Raw genomic sequence first — 21191 nt, forward strand, 5'->3', positions numbered from 1 at the left:
GACTTTTTGACTTTAATTGTTATTCATGACATCTAGTGGAGCTCGAAATGTAACGACTACCACTGTTGAGATCACACATGTCTACTACAGTACAGGGACAAAAAGGAGGTGGATGACTGAATGCAAATGCAAAACACAACAAACAGAGGAGGTCTCGTTGGGAGCTGGCAAATGGTACATTTGAATGTCAAGTTCTAGGATACAAAGGTCTTGGTGACATTTCATATTTTGGGGGGAGGGGGGGTGCTGCAGTGATCTCACTGGCATTCTGTCTGTTGTAGAAAGCTACACCTTTGCCAAGATGGCAGTTGTTGATGTGAAATGTCAAGAGTTGGATTGCGGACAACCAACAATTCATTTTCATCAAATTTACGAGTATTTTGCAATGTTTATTATTTAGTGATTATTTCATTTTAAGTTTATCTAATAATACGAGGCAAAGGATTGTCAATTTTCTTTCTGGTAGCTTTGCATATGTGTTGGGATTTATTTTTACATATAAATATTTGACTAATGTGTTTATTTTTGCACAAATAAAAAGGTACACCACACCAGAAGTGTTAAAGACAAAATTCACCTATAAGTTATTGTATGCGAACAATTTTGTTGGATTTGAAATTGTATATTTCTTTGCAGCATATATCGTCACCAAGACAACAAAGCCAGAACATCACTTGAAAGCTTTTTAAGTTGCATTTATGAATGTTTCTGGATGCCATGGAAACACATACATAAGTTAAACATTTCTCTTCTGTATCATAATCACGTCCCAGTGGTTGGAATTCAGGGGAGAATAAATAATTTTAGCAAATCTATCTCTCTTTCTCACACATGAACGATTCAAACTGTAGACAATTTACAAAAAGCACAACGGGAAAAAAGAGTACATTCACATTTGAGAGGCTGACATTATGCAAGTTGGTCTTTCAAATCTTTCAACTCTCTTTCCATTTTGTATCCAATTAGTGTGCTGGCAAGGGCTATGTTTTCCTTTTTGTTCAGTGGCCCCATGGAGCATTTCTTGTTTGACCTATTATATACTTCAGTGTCATATTGTTTCATCTCATCCACAGTTTTGACAGTTTCTTTTTTAGTTCTTTGGCCACTAGAGAAAGGAGCAGTTGAGTGCAAAAGGATTTGGTCATAAAAGATGGCTTATGACTGACTGAACAATTTGTCCCCTTCCATTTCTGAAAAGATTGCTATGACCCTGTCACGTTCCACACAGGTCACACTAATTTCCAAGTTTGCAGCACCACTTTGTCCTGCTTTGGCCCTAACCTTTAAATTTTTCAAATCTCAATGTATGCATTTACTGAATTTTATTATTGCAGATTAAATTATTGACAAGGTCTGCTTTGAATAATTCAGATGCTCGCACCAGTAATAAGTCATACAAACTGTTTCCACATGCTACCCTGAATATGCATGCTTTTAATAGTGAGGCGCAGATAGCACTTGTCACAATTTTTTTTTTCATGCTTTAAATTTGAATCAGAATTGATTACAAGATTTTAAGATGAAGTCGTACAACAATAATATTATTAGAAAAATATTTTATGTATAACGAACTCTGACCTTAAGTCAAAGTTCAGGTGTGCGCGAGTCGCGCTGTCACTTCACGGCTTTCCTGATTTTGCTGTCCCTGGACAACACACAGATTTTCTATGGCTCAGGGAGGGACGAATTCTGCAGCGTTTTTGTCACTTTTAAGTGAACTCAAAGAGTTCGTGCAGTGCAAGAGGGAAGCTGCATCGCTGCTTGAGAACATGGAATGGAAATTTGAATCGTGAGCTGCAAGGTAAAGGTAAGTCTGTCGCTCAATTTGTGCAGTAATTGGATTTAAAGCTGAGATAAATATGTTTTCGGTGCAAAAATGCAACAAATGATCATTTGCACTACAAGGACAGCAAGTGTTGCCCATGACTTTTAAATATTCGCGCAGATGAACAGCCATAAAAGTTTCTTGTTTAAACATGTTTTTTTACCATCATTGTAGAAAATAAGTCGCTTCACGTCGTGCAATTTAAAAAAAAAAAAAAACTAATTCCTTTTTTCATATAGATTGGTGCAGTGGTTCACAAACGTTTTGCACCAAGTTGCTACCACTTAAAAATACTAAAAATAGAAAAAAATAATAGCGCAGAACCTCTAAGTCTTAGAGGTGACAGGTGTCAAACTCAAGGCCCGGGGGCCAGATACGGCCCGCCACATTATTTTATGTGGCCCGCAAAGACAAATTGTGCATCAAATTCGTATCATTACTAGAATTGCAAATTGTCTTCACATTTAATATCTTTTTCTTTAAATATTTGACCAGTTTTTACTCATCTGATTTGAAAACGAGTTATTTGTCAGTTTGTTTTGTAGCTTTTGCTGTATATAATATGAGGTGCTCATACATTTATTTGGGTTGAAAGTCATAATGGCCCTCCAAAAGAAGCTATGCGGCCCGCCAAAAAAATGAGTTTGACACCTCTGTGCAAGTGCACACTAAAACAAAAGCGCATTTCTTGTGCAAATAGTATACTTAATATTTTTGTAAGCCACTGTAACATTAAAATCATAATGAACATTAACACTTTACTTAATTTACTTCGTCCTGAAGCATATTTGTGACAGAAAATTATGTTGACATAACATTAACATAACAAGACCTCTGAAATGTCTGAACCCGTCAATACATTGATCAATTGACCAAACACTGTCTGCTCTGATGCAAATAATGTGCATGTATATATCTTCCCTGTTGAGGTGTCTTAAAAAATACTCGTGTATAATATTAGAGTTTTGTCTGGGTTAATAAAAACAATGCAGGCCAAGATTTTGATACAAGTGGTAAAAACTATCCATACTGATGACCTTTCTCAACTCAGTCATCAGAAAATTGAATAATTTTCAGCGTTACTCAGCAACATTGATAGAAAGATTAACACTGATGTTGAAGGAGAGACGTTCGCGTCACAGTGAAATCATCTCTGACTTATGAGAAGATAAGCAAGGCGCGTGCGTGGGAAGTGTCAAAGCACTGAGAAACTGTAACGCAGAACTCTTTTGCAAGACTTGAGTGCAACCTGCAATGATAAACCTTTAATTGTAAATTTTTTTAATGCATGCTATTCTTAGTCAAAAGTTGTTCAACTGTGAAACCACATGAGTCTTTATTACTGCCTTCCACTTCCTGTTTGGTCATCATGATGGTTGTGTGCAAACGTCACACTTCCTGCGTGGGCAGCAAAGTCATGACACTGAATTGTAATTCAAATTTGCCTACAATAACAATGCATGGTAGTAATAGTAAAAGATGCAATTAAGATTTCAAGCCATGATAGAGTGCAAACAGTTTGTTCCAAACAAGCATTACAGTTTCAATTTGGGATTCCAAGTGAGGGTAGAGATTCAAACTAGGATTTGAAATGAGAGTGTTGGAAATCAAGACAAGATATTTTTGAAGGGTTTTGTTCTCTATACAATCTCCAGACCTACATTGATGTTCCGTAATAGCACTTCTGTCCAACAAGGCGACTCGGGAAGACAGTTGATTCATTAATTGGCTGAAAAAAGGGTCTGGATGCTGCTGGCAATGAGGAGAGACGCAAAAAGCAATAATGGAGGCTTTTCTCTGTCCTCTGGGGATGCGGTTGGTTTGGCATTGCTACAGCGATAAGTGGGAAATGAGGCTAGCTTCTGCAAAATGAGACAAAAAGGCCACAGAAAGATGAGCTCCGATGCATTAGCACGCAAATTAGTGTGTGTGCATGTGTTTTTGTGAGTGTGCGTTAAAGGACTCTGTGAGAAATGGCCAAGCAGGGCGGGTCTGGCTTCATTCATCAATGATGTCACGACAAAAATAGCCAGCAGCGTAACAACAGGCCGACACGTTGCAGTGACACCTTTACTGGCGGCTGACATGCTGAGCAGTGTGTTTGTGTGTGCGCTCGAGTAAGGAGGAACATTGATTGAAAACAAGATAGGTGTTGATGCTTTTTTATTTCCTTTTTGGGTTTAAGTGATTTTGGGTTTGCTTATTGAAAATAACTCTTAAGCCCATAACCCACTAGTTCAACACCTGAGTCAGCTTGGTCAAAAGTCAATAGGATTATTATTGTTATTTGATTACTGTATTAGTTTTACCCTTTTATTATTTAATTACTGTATCAACAGTGGAGAAAAAATTGACATTTATCTTGAGTAACAAGAGTAGTAACAATTATTTAAAGCATAGCATTATTTTTTGTTTGTTTTGTAAATTTTAAATTAAATTTGTCATTGCTCTTTTATTTATACTGCACTCCACCTGTTTTAATAATGTGTATCTTTCTATCAGGATTTTATTTTATTGCAATATCTTTGATATTAAATTTCATTGTAATCACCATTTGATTTTTATTGTCATGGTTGTTTTTTTCCCTTGCCATGCAAAATGTAATCACTACTGTAACGTTTCAAGTTTTTTTTTTTATATACAGCATTTATTGTCCTTTTATTTCATTAATGTGCCTTTTTTAAATTATTACTAAAAAAAAACCAGAGTAATAAAATTGTGCATGACCACATCAAATCAATCTGATCAAATGAGATTTGACATTACAGCATGTGACTTTGCAAACACATGACAGAGGGTATTAAGACAGAAAGGGGTGGCTCATATACATGTATTTTTTTTGCCCCCCAAAAAATTACCGGGAAAACACATGCAAAAAAAAGAAGTTGCTCATAAGCAAAAAAAAACCAAAACAAAAAAAACCCAAAGAGGCTCTGAATGTGAGGAAACAGAAAGAGGGAAGCGAGAGAAACACAAACAGGCGAGCAAAGAAGAGAGCGAGAGGGGCAGGGCTTCAGAGAGAAGGGGGGGGAAAGTCGTCTTGCATTCAGAGAGGATGAGGTGAGGGATGTTGCTGCTCCTGCTGCCTGCCGCGTGGACACAACTCTGCAGGCTCGGAAGCATACGACTGGTCCCACACACGCTTGTGGTGGTGCCGATCTGGGATGTAAGCGTGATTTCTTCCCATGCGAGTGGCAAAGGGAGACATCAGGTAGGAAGGACTTCTGGCTGCCATTCTTGCTACTGTATACTGTGTTCCCATCGACATCTCGCTTCTACTTTGCGCTTTTGCTCTTTCAGACAGGTGTGTCCAACCTATGGAACGTGGGTTATACATTTTAAATCATTTACATGCACACTTAAAAACAAATAAAAGAATCTGTTTTGCAGTGCTGAGGCCCAAAGATATTTTCCCTATAAATGCTCATAACATGAACTAATAATAAACATTTGTGCAATTTATTCTTATTGACAGCATGGTGGAGTAATGTTTTGCACGTCTGCCTCTTTTGTGGTGAATCGCAAAGTACCCATGCTTGAATTTGTTTTTTTTGGGAAGTCTGGCTTGCTACGACATTCCAAAAACATACATGGGAGATTAATCGTCTTTTCCATAGGTGTGAATGTCATTTTATGCTTGGCGATGTGGGGCTTGTGACTGACTAGTCCTAATTAAAACAGTAATTCCATGATAGTTTTTTTTTTATTGGTACGTATACCTGATTGATCAGACTCAGAGGAAGACGGAGTTCAGCAGGATGTAAGGTCCAGCAGATCCAGTTCATAATGATTCACTCAAATAGTTTACATTTGGAATATTTTCATTCCATTTTAAGACCACTCAAATGCCAAATTAGTTTAAAATACTTGCTCTTTAAATTTCATATCTTACAGTTATTGATTTTTTTTTTTGTCCCTCTCAGTTTTTCTCGTTGAGTGACGTTCCAGCATGAGGCAGCTGACAGCATGCTTAACGACATCTCGTGCAGCAGGATGAGATGTTTATTGATTCTTAAGCATTCGCTTGGGCGTGTTATAAACGTAATGGTGTGGTGGGGCTTCTACCATTGCTTCATCACGGTCCATTAAAAGCTTTGCTTCTGTCACTTTCAAAAGCCGCAAAAGCATATTGTTATTGTTATTATAATGAGGTGGCACGGTGGGTGGCACGCTGGGCAGAGGTGCAAGGTTTGATTCTGTCGGAGTTTGCTCATTCTCCCCGTGCCCTGTGAAAACCAATTGATGACGTGTGTGTATAAAAACTTTTCATTGACCTTTGACCCTTTCAAGTTCTGTTGAGACAAAGTCATTATTTTGTGTATACATCTTTGAAATCGAAACCAAATTTCCAATTCAAATAGATTTTTTGTTACACCCCTATTCGATACCTTACATTTTTTGCCTGCTTATGGAGTATGAAGCTTTTGTTTTAACGTTTTTACAATTTAGCCAGGTTTATTGCCATCTAGCAGAAGAGTAGTCAATTGTTCTGTCATTAAACGTTACTGGCATAGACAGATGAACACACTTTGCATTTGACAGTGAGCAAAAGAAGGAAAAAAAAATAAAAAAAAGCTTCCGCATAGTAATCACATTTTCACAAAAGACGTACAGCTTCCTCTCATGGGCGTGTCCACAATGACAGCGTTGAGACTGCCGCCTCTATCGGGTCTGCTGCACTTCCTGTCAAGAGGTTAGACCCCGGACTCACTGGGATGAAGATGTCAGTCGTATCCTGTGCAACCCCCTCCCCACACACACAAAAAACAACATTATTGTTCAACTTCCTGCCTGAGCGTGCATCCCTCCGCTCGCCATTATTGTTGCAAACATCTCCTGGTTTAGCAGCTGCTATGTGTGCCTTGCAGCGAGTCAATTGACATTTTACGCGACAAAGGCGGCCTGTGTGGGCAGACGACGTGAAGTGCAGGCATAGGCACGAGTAATCATAACAAAGTCACATGTGAGCGCCATGGCAACTGTGCTGATAGAAACAACCATAAAAGACCATGAATAACTTGTACGGCTCTTTTATTTATTGACAAAAGCGGGAAATAAAAATAAATATCTCTTCTTACTTGAACAAATGATAACTCTTGTATATCTCAAAAAGCTCAGACATGAAATATCCTATTTTTAAAAATTTCCAGCTTCACTGTTACCTTCAACTAAGTTTGGCAAAATAGCATTCAATTGCTCCCATGCCTCTCTTATTGGAAGTATTTGTCTGACATCATGCTGATGCTGCTCTCGAGTAGAGCATTCTTGAATTCGAGATGTAAAATAAATATTTGAATTTCCTATTCTTAAGCAAAATATATTTCACAAATGAAATTGTCAATTTTTTACTATTGCAGTTGATTGTATGCACGATTAGATGCAATTTGATGATGATGATGGAACGCAGAAGCAGATTGCATTTTTATTTAAATTTGGCTTTAATGTCATTTGGGGAAAACTTGACTATTTTATTTGAATGCAAACATTAGCTAAGCACAATTTTCCCACGTTCAATGTTTAATGAAGAAATGCAATCAACAATATATCCTCATATGTCACACGTTTTATGACTTGCTATCCCCTCAGTACATGTATTTTTTGTCATATGTGCGCAGGATGAAATTATAGTTGTATGTCATGGTTGGCAAGTGCGTCTTGTGTAGTCTGGTGGATTTCATGCAGTCTGTTCGGAAAACGACGAAGAGCACAGTCGTTTACTGCCGCTTTCAGTGTTTGAACTTTGTGACCAAAATCTCGAGCACGGTTGTCTTTCATCGTCCGCTTGTGGCCTGAGCTAGCATGGAGTGTTTGTATGTGATTCAGCATGAGCCATTGCTTCCTGGGGACATCAAGCTTGCCGCCTTGATGTCTGAATCAGAGACGTCCTCTGTGATGGATGAGATGGGCTTGTGGAATTTGGGGCATATTTTTGGCTCATAGTGAAACGCTCATTCGTCACAGGGAATATTTTCCAGACCCACCGGCAACCTCGATAGTGTAAAAAGCCATGATAAAGAGAGAACATAAAAATACAATAAAACTGTTTTCAGTCGTTACCTCTCCCAAGCACTTTAAAGCAAGGCTCTGTTTTACGAGGAGCACAATGGCCCCTAAACTTTAAATTTAGGAACACACAATAAAAGTCAACTTGCAAAGTAAATATTCACTCATTTTTACTATATTACTGATAAAACTGTGGAGCTGACGTTTTTCAGCACCAATAATATTCAAGGATAGTAATTAAAAAAAATCAATAAACTTGCACTTACACGATGTCACCTCAGTTTAGAATCTTGCTTAAAACTCATTTAACCTTATTCAAACACACTTAAACTTTCAGTCGAAAGTCCGCTAGCTTTATGCTAAAATAAAATGTAGTGATTATACACTTTTAAGATACTGCTACTTTACCAACACACCCAGAGCAGTATCACATTCAACAAAAGAGAAAAACATTTTAAATTTAAACACCAAGATATGCAGTTGGATTTCTCTGCATCCACATACGTGGCACTACACTGAAGGTGTGCAATTCTAAATTTCGAATTGGACGCCACTCTGTAGTGGTTGAACTTAATGTCACACTTACCGACCACATTGGACAATGAAAAATAGTCAGCGGCGCAGTTCATTTCAACCACACACAATATATTGTTTAATCAAACCTCTCTGACCAGGTCAGACAAAAGTAGGCCTTGTGGATCTTGTGTTGGGTGATGTCATCAGATTATGCAGGTGTACCTAATGTGGAGGCTGCGTATAGGAGGACAGTGCATTGAAACCCAAGCAGATAGCAATCGCAGAGTAAGTTAAGTGTCCTTCATGCATTCGTCTGTTTCCGTCGTGGTGTTTCTCTTTGCACTGCAGTGACGTCAGGGTTGCCTAGCAACCCGCTCAGCAAAACAGAATCCCTCTTTGCACCGGAGGGGGGAGGCCCCCATGCACACGCACAAAATAACACACAGGGATCCTCCGTTTGTCTCTTTACACAACAGCACATGCATGTCCATGAGCGCACATGCTTCACTTGGAGGAACACGGAGTGTATTGCATGTTTGTTTCAACTCTTAATTAAAATTATTGTATTTTTTTGTTTCTGATGATATGGTGTATAAGCATTTGAATGGTTGAAAGTGGCTCTGGAAAAAAAAAAGAAATCCTGTTTGGAGAGTGAGGCAACACAATGCATTAATAAAAATAAAAGCCTCCACTTTCATAAAGTATGACATGAGGAATTATTGTCACTGCCGGGGAACTAATGTGTTTGTCGATGTGAGCAGAAAATCAAAACGACACTCACTAGCCGCAATTGGTGCGCAATTTTGTTGGACATTTGACAATATTTTTACTGTGGCGGTAAAGCTGGTGTTAATAAAATATATGTGTTAAGAGTTGCTGTGTTAAGAAATGTGTGTAATGTTGTGCGTTTGTGTGCAGGTGTGAATATGGAGCTTTTTTCTGCTGAGTCCTGAGGACAACATCGCAAAAATGACAACCAGAAAGGTCGCAAACACCTTGACCTCATCCTGACACATCCTCCTCCGCTTTCTCCTCATCACATCTCCTAGCGGACGTTTTATACTTCCTATTTTGGATTATTGCTTTTCAGAAGATTCAGGGACTATAATTTTCCTCCTGGACGAAATGACAAACGCCTCAGTTTTCATCCTCAATCTGACCTGATATTAATTATCCTACCTGTTTCTGGTGGAACTGCGCTTTGCCAGACGTCCCCCTTTGACCTCTACAAATTAAGGCATTATGGGAGACGGGAGCTGGGTGTGTCTAAGCCCGGCTGAGTTCAACCAGCTCCAACAGTACAGTGAGTGTAAGTACATATGAAGAGTGACTTATTTTCTTGAAGATTCTAGGGTAGGCTAATCCACTAATATTGCTTCAAGCATGTTCTTTGAATATTACAATTATAGATGATAAATTTGTTTTTAAATTGTATGTGCAGTATACAAACCTCAAAATGTGTGATCAGCCTATTGCTATTCAGCTCTTGTTTTTACTCTCTTGTTTATTTTAATGATAAGAGAAGACATTTACATCGACATAAACACACACGAAATTGGACATTGGACTTTCACCTGCTGGCCTTGTGGCCTATTTGTTAGTCAAAGGAGCACGTGCCCGGTCTCCTCTTCTTGTCCTTGCGTAAAAAACATAAAAGTTTATTACCTGTTATCAATATCGATACATCATTCTCTGAGCGGGTCACTGTCTAATGTTACTGAGCATAGATGTCTGATTAGTGAGATACTGCAGTCTTCTTACCAAAGATAGTAAATTCTTGCTGTCTACATTAGTATATTGGTACCTGGGCCGTAATGAATTACCCGATTTAATCTGAATAATTTAACATGACCAAAAAAACAAAAACAAATAAAAATGGATGAGTTGATGTTTATCGCATTTATTAAGGTGTGCAGATCACAACGGAGAGCATTTGATTTATTTTGATCAACCAATCAGTGGAAGGAAAAATGCTGACATCATTGTGGGTCAGTTAGCGGCACTGAGGTGAATTTGAAATAAAGAACTAGTTTCATTCCGAAAAGATTGTTACATCGGCCATTTGGACCCTGCTACCTGGCAGGATGTCGCTGGCAAGATCCTGCCAATTGGTTGTTATTCAAATGAAGCGGATGAATATTCGGCGGGATGAGAGCTGGCACGCTAGATGAGACAGATCGGCTCCATAAATTACACCGTGGCAAGAAAACTGTATTCCTATAATTCTCGATCCTTTGTTATTTTATGAAAGATTGCCATAAACGTGGGAACTCTTTTTACATCTCCTTTAAGTTACCATATATGGTTCGCTCTTCTATAATTGGGTTGAATGATTCTTTAAGGTTAAATATACCAAGATGGAGCATTCTTGGAGTGCTTTGAATTAAAAAATCATTTTTCTCCTCTGTTCTCCACAGACTCCACCAAAAAGTTAAAGGATGTTCTGGAGGAGTTCCACGGCGAAGGAGTGCTCTCCAAATATAACCCTGAGCAGGTGACCATCATTTTCACTCTCATTTTGTGTCATTGTGTAATTTCAGTAGATTTTGTTTTATGTAAGGGAACTTTTGGCTGGGAGTTGCCTTTTGCTGCCTCAATTTGAAACCAAACGTAGATTAGCTTTGAAATGAATCACCAAAGGAATCCACTTTTGTGGTGGTTGTCATGATTATCTGTACTTTAATTGCATCGGCTTCAGGAATGATACAAGCCGTGTGGGCCAGACAGACTTTACATCCACGTGGGCATACCTGGCGCCACAATGGCTGACTTTGGCCTTGCTCTCTGTCGTCCATCAATTCGCGAATGCGTGAGTCATCGGAGGCATTGTTGCAGCCGCAGTGGTTGCCTCCAAGCAAAATGGCGACAAACGAGATGTCTTCCGTCTCGTTCCAAAATGGGCGGGCAGCGAATTTTGCCTTTTGGCTCGCTCTTTGAGACTGATGAGTGGGAAAAGCAGACGGTGTCCACTCACCCACATTATTTCCTCGCACCATTACTTGTGATCCATAATGCAGCCTTCTGCTTGAGTTGCAAATATAGCAACAAAGCAAGCGTCGTAATGTCGTAATGGCACTTAAGATAAGACGCGGTAAGATAAGACACTCCATCTTCATCATGGTAATAGAAGGAATCAATCCCGGTCGTTATACTTTCAATGTCATATACGTACGTCAATATAGTTTATCAACTTGTGACCATCCCTCTAATAGATGCTAGGCCCCATTTAGTCAACCAGGGAAAATCTTTAAAGAAATTTAAAAAATTTTCTTTGCCCAAACTGTGAAGTAAAACTGCCACAAATGCATCCTTGTAAGGAGGCATTATTTAGCAAAACAAAACTTAAAAAAACTCTATAAAGTGATGTTCAGCTAAAATGACATTGGCTAAAAACTTGTCAAATATTTTCACTTTTTTTAAGTGAATGCAGCGTGGCAGCATTTGCACAACTCTTGTCAGAATATCAGAAAAATGCAAGTCGTATCATATGAAGAGACACTCGGCAAAATGCCATGATGTAAATCCTATTGACTTGGAAAGAGGTTTTATAAATCACTTGAAGGCTTTCATTTGCACGCGAAGGATGCAGGATGGCTGTGTTTATTATCATGTGGTCAAATGATCCACTCAGCAAGCTTACATATCATTTCGACAGGTAGCGCTCGTTTTGAATGTCCCAGAGATATATTGTGCCCTGCCAAAATGAACTATGCAAATATGTCATGGTCATCCTTGTCACGGCAATGTCATGGTACCTCAGTCATAACAAGGTGTTGCAGACAGGAAGAGTGGCATTTGAATACTACTACTACAGAGTTGTTTTATTTTCTTTCTGATATTTTGATTGCATATTTCTGTGGGAAATTCATGTTTAAAAAAACATCCCAAAAATTTATTTCCACAACCAGACGATATTTTATACTAGTTATTAATCTGTGGAAAATAAAAAAGGACCAGAGCGTCTTCAGTTTCCACTGTTGCAGCTGTGTATGCTTGCGTGATGTGTGCTTATCGCACGATGCACGGCAAATTAAAGTCTGCTGGTGGGTTTTACCAAAAAAGGAAAGAAGAGTGGCAATGGTGGTCTCTTTGGGAACTGGCGGGGTTAAACCAACAGAGGCGAGTTGAGGGGAGGATGTTTTGTGAATGACGGGGGTCCAAAGCCACTGCGCAACCGCTTGTTTCCATTCCAAATCCTAAGGTGCACAACCTGATTCACTTTACCTTTTTTGGTATGCAGGAGATGTTTTGATGGATATTATCACTGACTAATATTTTATTAAAATATACAGTACGCATGCGGGTTCCTTCTTTCAGAGCTTATTCAACGGTGTAGTATAAAAGTAAAATAACAACTTAAAAAACTGTACATGAGTTTAATGTCTTGACAGAGAAACTTATCATCTCAATATATACATCACTAATAATGCCCCAAAAATATAAAATGAACAGAGTCGTTGCTGTAGGTGTAAAAGCAGGATTTCACCAGATGACCTTCAATAGTCAACAAATCTAGGCTACTTATGTTTCGTTCTTCTGTCACCATCTAGTGGCAGACAGTCAAATTACAACCAATATATACAAGTATTTGACCAAAATAGTTATTAACTGGACAAGAAACAGCAAACCAGGAACCTGCAATGGAGAGATGGGGTATTGTCCAGGAATGTAATATTAAAATGTAAGAAGAGAACGTAAAGAATTAAGCTGTTGGCATTTTTGTATCAAATACTGTAAGGACAAAGTGGTTGAAAACATTTATGGACATGGAGACTAATGACATCATCTTGATTCATTTCGTCCTTTCCTCCTTCCTCTCCCCCCTTGCTTGCTATTTACGACCGCACGCATAAAATAGCAGCGTGATGTTCTCGACAAAGTAAGGCTCGACCCAGGTGGTGCTGGGGGGTGCATGTGTGTCAACGTGGTGTTTCTGTCAGTGGTCTGCATGTACATTTGCTCCGAACATTCACAATGTGTCACCCGACAGCAGTGAGTAGCAACGGGGGCGGGTGGGTGTTTGGGGGGCTTAACTGGTCCAATACATACAACCATTGACAGTGGTGTTAAGATTATGCGCCGCCGTGGTAACACTGATATTTATCCATCTGATACATGCTGTATGTGTTGAAGGGATTCATCATGCATGAGGACAACCGTTCTAACCCACTCTCCATTGTTTGTTGTGCTGCTAGCTCATTTTAGTTCAACTGTGTACCATACAATAGACTGATTTCGTGCTTTTCTGCAAAGTAACTCCAAAGTATACGCAAAAATTTTGCTGAAATTTACTGAGTAAATGGACAAAAGCATTGGAACGAACTCCACCTACACAAAGTAAAAAGTGCATCAAATATAATCAAAATCATGCAGAAGATACTATATAGAAGGAATAAATTGACCTAAACCATTTTCCGGAGGAATCCAATGAAACAATTGGCCTGGTTTTATCTCCAACTGTGTCATATTGGATCTCTCTTTTTGTACTCGGAACAAACGAGCCTTCCCCAAAGATGATTAATTAAGATGTGGCCAAGTCTAACCTGAGATTGCCTGACAATTAAGAGCTCCAATGCTTGGGTCCATTTTATTAATAGGCAAATTCAACAATGTTTTTAAATATAATAGTTTCCAGAGGATCTATTTGGCAACAATTGCACATTGTGTTTTTGTTTTTCATTTGCCTAATCATTTTTACTCCACTCAGGCTGAGACCAAAGTGTTTAAGTTGATATGATGCAAATAAATTAAGTTTGTCATGCTTGTCATTGGCTAACTATGTTCCCCTCGTGCAGCCTATCGACTATGAGGGCTTTCAGCTCTTTATGGCCACGTACCTGGAGAACGACATCCCGCAAGAACTGTGTCAGCACCTCTTTACCTCCTTCAAGAGCAAGACGGGAGGTGCCTTGCCCGACCATTGTCGAGCTGCAGGAAGCTTATTGGGTGAGCTCCTCTCATGTTTTTCTTTTTTTAAATTTAAATCCGCTTATGCTATAAAATGAGACATGCAAATCCTTAACCTACACAGGAACAAAATTTAAATGGTGGTTCTAAATGATTGTCACTGCAATGCAACTTTTCAAAATAATTATAATAATGACCTTCCCCCCCGCCCCCAAAAAAATCTATAATTAAATAATAAATGATTTAATCCAGACGCACAGTGGATTAGTGGTTAACATGTCCGCTTCACAGTTCTGAAGTTTTGGGTTTCTAATCTTGGTGCTGAATTTTGTATGCTTCCCATTTGATGTACTGTGCTACTCTGGCTTCCTCCAATATTTAAAAAAACAAGCACGTTAGGTTTGCCCATAGTCAGTTGGAAAAGGCTCCGACTCCTCTGCGACCTGAATAATGATAAGCGATAGAGAAAATTCAAAAATATGATTGGATGGATCAATTGAGCTTCAATACGTATATTGAAATTATGATGAAAGGATGGTTGCCACACCATCCTCACACTTCTGATTTTGAATTCCTTCTGGTCATGTGGGGTTTATATGTGTAAAAATATGCATGCAGCATTACTTTAAGACTAATTGTGTGACTGTTTGTTTATATATGCCCTGTCAGCTGGGATAGGCCAGTTATTAAAGTGCTAGAGAAAATAGATGGATTGTTTTAGCCTGCACTGCCACCTTGTGTTTAGTGAATTTCAAATAACATAACATGGGAGGGATTTTGAATATTTTTCTCCTTGTCAGGCTAAAAAAGAAAAGAAAGATTCAACTATCATAAGTGACGGTCATTAAAAGCATAGTTTTTGCGAATTGTCTCTTGATGTAATTAAGGTAGAAGCGAAGGTGAGCTCCATTAATCCTGCGTCTATGTTGTCTTATTGCTGCTCAATGTGTTTCCTTCTCAAAGAGTCCTGCTCCATTGATGCTGGTATCTCTATTCACACCGAGGTGGCGTGTGCCCCCATCACAGGTACTAGCAGACGTGCCTTGACGGGCTGGGTGGTGCTGCTCTCCTCCCCGCACAAAGCCATCTGCAACCGCTGCTTGTTGTGTTGATGTGTGATTTGTTGTTGTTGTTTAACCTTGTGGAATCCATTTCGTGAAATTGGTTGAGCTGTGACTTCAATCAGCCCGCCTTAAAAGTTTCTTCTCTTTGCAATATTATTGTGTTGCCCTGTAAACTAATCAACTTGAGATTCCTCTAAGGTTTTTTTGTTTTTTGTTTTGTTTTTTTGTGACAAGGGAACCTCTTATGTTGGATACCTAAAACTTTTTCAGTAAAGGATTATTGCGACATAGTTGTTTGCTTTTTCTAGACATTTATTCCATTCAAGAAAGAGCGTCACTGTATAAAAAGTCACTTATCAAAGTTAAGGTGTTAGTGTTAATCATTTTTTTTATTTATAAAGGCTATAAAGACTTACGATGTGACTGGCTGACTCCCCCCCCTCCCCCCCCCACACACACACACACACTAATGTGGTGCATGTTTACAAGTCTGTCAGTAGTTCTATGTGTGTTAGTATTGTATGTGAATAGAGCAATGCCCAAAATGTCAAACTACCTACTAAAGTTAATAACAGTGAAAGTTTGACCCCAAAACAAATCATAGTTGCAGGTCAACTAAAGGCTGGTGTTCCACTTTATTCTATCTTTAAAGGACCTTTCCCTTTTGTGTCCAAGGCATGAACGGTAAGAGCATCCTGTCGGCGATGGGTCGACACACGCCGGAGCTTGCCAGCGGCACTGAGGCCACCACCTCCCCTTGTTCGTCCCGCTCCTCTTCACAGCGGTCCAGAACTGGGGCCCACACGCCCGGGGGGGCCCACCGCTCTCCGTGTATCCAGGTCAAGCCTTGCCAGCGCAGCAATAATGCCCTGACCCCTAATGCCGGCCCAGCCCGGTCGCCAGTGTCACCCCCGAAACTTTCACCAGGTAAGTCTCCTCTGCCCCCCCAAAATCTCAGTCCAGTACAAGATCTGTATGAGAAATGTCATTTTCTCCTGTACTTACTGTTTCTATGCGTTGATTGACAGAGATAAGCCGCTCGGAGAAGCAGTCGTTGCTCCGGAGGACGCCGTCACCCCACAAAGGATCCCCCCAGTCAGTTCCACAGGTGGTCTTCTTGAAGGACATTGTTTGCTACCTTTCCCTGCTGGAGCGTGGAACACCAGAGGACAAGCTGGAGTGTGAGTGACAGGCACAGGGACCCTTCCTCTCTCTTTGCTTCCATTTCTACGAAGTAATTCTGGCCAGTGTAACTTAAACTATGTGATTTTTTAGCAATCAGGTTTTGAAATACCCCAATGTCTTTTTCTGTGAACTGATTAGTAGGTCAAAGTATTTGTCAGCTTGGCATGAATACCGACAATCAAGAAGTTAAAAAAAAAAAAAAGGCTCTCTTTGTTTCCCTTCCAGTCATGTTCCGGCTGTACGACACAGACGGCAACGGCGTCTTGGATAGCTCGGTGAGTTTCCCCATCTCCTTCTTCAACTTTGTTTTCTTTCTATCCTCCGTACCCATTGTGCTAAGAATAGGGATTGGCAGGCGGCGTGTTGACATTAAGATCGTTTGTAATGGCCAGTCCGTTTTAATGCTAGCCAGGTTCTGAGGCATAAACAGAACTTTGCAGCTCGTATGGAATTTGTAGCGGCTTTACATCATGTTTGGACACGAGAGGTTGTGATCCATATGCCACAATGCTTTGTGTTGTCCTATTTGGGATCTTTGGTAGGAGCTGGACCGCATCATCAATCAGATGGTACACGTTGCCGAGTATCTGGAATGGGACTCGACAGAACTACGGCCGGTGAGCATCTTATAATACTGGTTGGCTTCCAAGATTTTCATAGCAACAGTTTAGAAATAGAAATAATTGTTTCCAGGGTTAGACTGTCATCATGAGACATTATACAATGTTTACTCTGCCACGGTAGATTCTGAAAGAAATGATGGAGGAAATCGACTACGATCGGGATGGCACAGTCACCCTGGAAGAGTGGATCAGAGGAGGCCTGACGACCATCCCCTTGCTGGTTTTGCTCGGCATGGACACGGTTTGTGTCTGTTTTTCTAGTCCACAAACCAAAACCATCAAATATCTTGATTTTGATGTCTCCCACTAGAATGTTCAGGAGGATGGCCAGCACGTGTGGCGCCTGAAGCACTTCAACAAACCGGCCTACTGTAACTTTTGTCACACCATGCTGCTGGGCGTGCGAAAGCAGGGCCTCTGCTGTTCCTGTGAGTGGATGGCCATGACCATGCATGTTCCACGTATGTTGTCACTGAAATGGGTGTGTTTTTCCCGACAGTATGCAAGTACACGGTGCACGAGCGCTGTGTGTCCAAAGACATCGCCGCCTGCATTAGCACCTACGCCAAGTCCCGCAGGCACACCAACGTGAGCACACACTTTTTCCCAATGATGATTTTTCCAAGTGGAAGCAGACGGAGCTTTCTTCATTAGAGCCATCAGTAAACAAACCCTGCCTGTGTCCGTGCATGTGTGTGTGTCTGCAATCTCCAGGCTATGCAGCACGTGTGGATGGAGGGCAACTCACCGACCAAATGTGACCGATGTCACCGGAGCATCAAATGTTATCAAGGCTTGACCGGTCTCCACTGTGTGTGGTGCCAGATCACTGTGCGTAATGATGGACGAACAGACGGACGGATTTGACAATACATTGTTCCCCCTGTTCAAACATTCATGCCACCCCCCAAAAAAAAGTTTTTTAATTGCCTATACAGTAGATGCCACATGATTGCAGCAAACTACTACTGTATGTTTGTTTCATCAAAGATCCTCAATTCACTACAACATCATGTCTTGGAATCAAAATGCCACAAGATAGTGTTTGTTTAAGCTTGTTGCCAATTCAATTTGGATATTAAAAAGCTATGAGCCTCACTTGCTGACGAATGTAACCAGGCCTCAGACGTGGAAATTCAAAAGGTTTTGTAGAAACGTTAGGAAATTTTTCATGGGTGCAACTCACATACTCAGCTCAGCTGAAAATCACACAAATGTAGATTTATTTATAAACATGGCATCATCTAAAAAGGGAAACAAACAGGCTTTCAAATTCTATAAGATTTATTCTAAAAGTTCCTTTTTGTGTTGTTTAGATGCAATACTACTTACATCCACCAGATGACCTTGCTGACTTGCTTTTACATCCAAAGTGTGCTACACAACTGACATCAAATGCCATCAATTGGTATCGCGTTTGCATTTGGCCTCCAACATTCTCCAAATGACGCACTTTAGGTTAAATAAAGACCCCAAATTGTCCCAACGTGTGATTGTTTGTTAGTATTTGCAAATGACTTGCAACTAAACAATTGTGCACCCATCTTGCACAAAGTCAACCTTATGAAGGCAAGCTCTATAAAAAATGTCAGAATGGATGGAGTGCATTATCATATTTGCGTTTTCATGCCGTCCTCCACAGCTGCATAACAAATGCGCGTCCCATGTGAAGCCAGAGTGTGACGGAGGAGCCTTGAGGGACCACACCTTGCTGCCCTCCTACATTTGTCCTGTTGTCTTGGTGAGTTGCATACTCGACTTCATATAGGAGGCGATTAATGTGCAGACAATCTCTGTAAAGATTAAAAGGAAACAGACAAATGGATATTCAAGTACAGATCATGTATCAAAAAAAAAGTATTTTTACTTTGTTACTTGGAACTCATGATATGACAGGATACACCCGCCCGCATTTCCGACAACACGTCACTCATTTGCCTTTGGAAAAGATCGCATGTCACTTTCAGGTGTAAACAGCAGGTGCACATGCCAGACGGAGTGTCATGCTGTCACTCTTCTTTGCTGGTTGTGTTTGAATTGGAGTTCAACAAGCACCTGGCTCTATTTCTAAGTTTGACTTTTCTTTCTTTTTTGGGAGTATGATTTTCTAAAAGGCTTAAACATAATATGAGGTATAAGGAAATCTAAGATTTGCTCTTAGACTTAGTAAAAGGTAGAGTTTGCAATTGAAAATAACACACTTTTTTTTGCCTTGTTACTGAAAAGTGTCGTTGTGACGTGAGAAGTACATAATATGACCGCATCTTGCACCTCTAATTTTATATTACCATAGAAAACACAACTAATCAGACGGAAGTTGTGACTTATGAGGTTTAAATTGTTCGACACCTTATAAGTTGCGCTCTCTGATTCTAGCTGTGAATGTGAGTATGAATGGTTCATATCCTGCACATCCATGACCCAAATGAGGATCAGTGATGTAAGATGAAAGGATGATTTTTTTTTTTTAAAAGATTTAAATCTTCCTGTGTTTCAATTCATGTCATTTTGCACTGGTCTTGTCTGCAGGACCGCCAGTCTGTGGTGAAACGTGGAGAAGGCGACTCTCCTCCCTGCACCAGCCCGGACGACATCAACCAAGTGTTCAAATTCTCCCCTGGAGACGGACAAGCATTGCAGGTAATGGTTCTGCTCAGGCCGGGGTCCAAAACCAAAACTTTCTCTGCAAACTAAAGGACTGAGGTTGTTGATTCAACTTCCTGTCTATAGATCTCACCCTTCCCGGGCACTCACCCTCTGCTGGTGCTGGTTAATCCCAAAAGTGGTGGAAGACAGGGGGAAAGGTAAGATTGCTATTTAATATAACATTTAAAAAAAATATATATATATATACTGTATCTTCAAATAGTAATAATGTCTGAAAGTTATCCAATGAGACACAAAACATTTTTAATGCAGCTTATTGACTTTTCGAAGAGGGATGCTTAGTAGCCAATAGTTTATATAATTGGCTTCAATATGTAACCGTGAGATCAGCCAGCATGTGCTGCTTTGTCGGACATACATGCAAGACACGCACGACAGAACGTACATTTGTCATTCAGCACAAATAGTTCACTCCGTCGGATGCGGCTACAAAGGTCACGGGAAACTGGCAGGCAGACATGACTGAGCTCATTAGCATATGGGCAGTTGGAGAGGGCAAAGATCAAAAGTATTGGGACGCGTGAAAATTAATAATGTGGGTGATTTTTACTTTTCATCCGTGTCAAGTAATGAAGTACAAATGTTTTGTTTTCTAAGGACTTTTTAACTTTTCTCCCTACATTTGAAAAGAGATCTGTATTTTGTACTTTGATCAAAATCGGCTTGTTATTTTTCATCCTTTGCGAATGTCAACGCAACATAGAAAGGATAACAATAAAGTGCCTTTGGTGTCATTATGAAAATAAACTGTAACTGAATAATTAAACTGTAAGGTTATAGTTCAATTAAAAATATTGGATTTTTTTTCTTGGGAAATATGGAGGTCTTAAAGGCACCTTATGATGACTCAAAATAAACTTAAATACTAAAGAGCAGCAAAATTAACCGGGTTTGAAACCTGACTGATAGCTACAGAATAATGTTTTTACCCATTCAAAATAAAAAGCCAATATTTGAGAGGATTTTACACAGGATATTTACTTTCCTTTTTGCCCTTCTCCTTCTTTCAGGGTTCTCAGGAAGTTCCGATACCTTCTCAACCCACGGCAGGTGCACAGTTTGGACCAAGGTGGCCCAGCACTCAGGTAAATGCTCCCCATTTAGTTGATTTAATTCCATCAACATCCCCAACCACCATGAACAATTGATTTTAGATAATGGATAGCACAATAGATGCTCACCAGCCGCAATGTCAAGGAGACGTTGGTTGCCGACAGGGTTAAATTGTCTCTCCAAAGAGGCCGAGTGTTGCCATGGTACCATAGCAACAGCCTCAGCTGGCAGCGAGGTGAGAGGAAGATTGGTTAGAGCCCACTAACACGCGCTTGTTTTATAAAAATAAAAATCCCAGCGCAGAACAGACAATCGAGATTAAGCCGATTAATGAACATTTTGCAGAGA

The 21191-nt window shown here is 40.0% G+C and overlaps 1 protein-coding gene across 3 annotated transcripts in view; it reads left to right on the top strand.

The window, feature by feature from the left end:
• The first annotated feature begins 1590 nt into the window (after positions 1–1590).
• The window catches only part of dgkg (diacylglycerol kinase, gamma), a 46231-nt gene continuing 26630 nt past the window's right edge, over positions 1591–21191 (top strand). Inside the window, exons 1-17 of one of the 3 annotated variants that reach the window (XM_088383280.1) lie at positions 1591–1807; positions 9263–9653; positions 10762–10838; positions 14140–14290; positions 15215–15277; positions 15991–16242; positions 16344–16496; positions 16726–16775; positions 17043–17117; positions 17245–17364; positions 17434–17551; positions 17623–17711; positions 17838–17954; positions 18766–18864; positions 19653–19763; positions 19854–19927; positions 20801–20875. In XM_088383280.1, the coding sequence (XP_088239406.1) occupies positions 9587–9653; positions 10762–10838; positions 14140–14290; positions 15215–15277; positions 15991–16242; positions 16344–16496; positions 16726–16775; positions 17043–17117; positions 17245–17364; positions 17434–17551; positions 17623–17711; positions 17838–17954; positions 18766–18864; positions 19653–19763; positions 19854–19927; positions 20801–20875 (1691 nt within the window). In that variant the 5' untranslated portion in view covers positions 1591–1807; positions 9263–9586. Of the gene's footprint in view, positions 1808–4872; positions 5037–9262; positions 9654–10761; positions 10839–14139; positions 14291–15214; positions 15278–15990; positions 16243–16343; positions 16497–16725; positions 16776–17042; positions 17118–17244; positions 17365–17433; positions 17552–17622; positions 17712–17837; positions 17955–18765; positions 18865–19652; positions 19764–19853; positions 19928–20800; positions 20876–21191 lie in introns of those variants that run through there. The other 2 variants (XM_088383279.1, XM_088383281.1) reach the window with 2 other exon arrangements.

This window comes from Syngnathus floridae, chromosome 8 (assembly GCF_059516105.1).
Source record: "Syngnathus floridae isolate MCC-2025c chromosome 8, RoL_Sflo_1.0, whole genome shotgun sequence".
Taxonomy (NCBI): Eukaryota; Metazoa; Chordata; class Actinopteri; order Syngnathiformes; family Syngnathidae; genus Syngnathus; species Syngnathus floridae.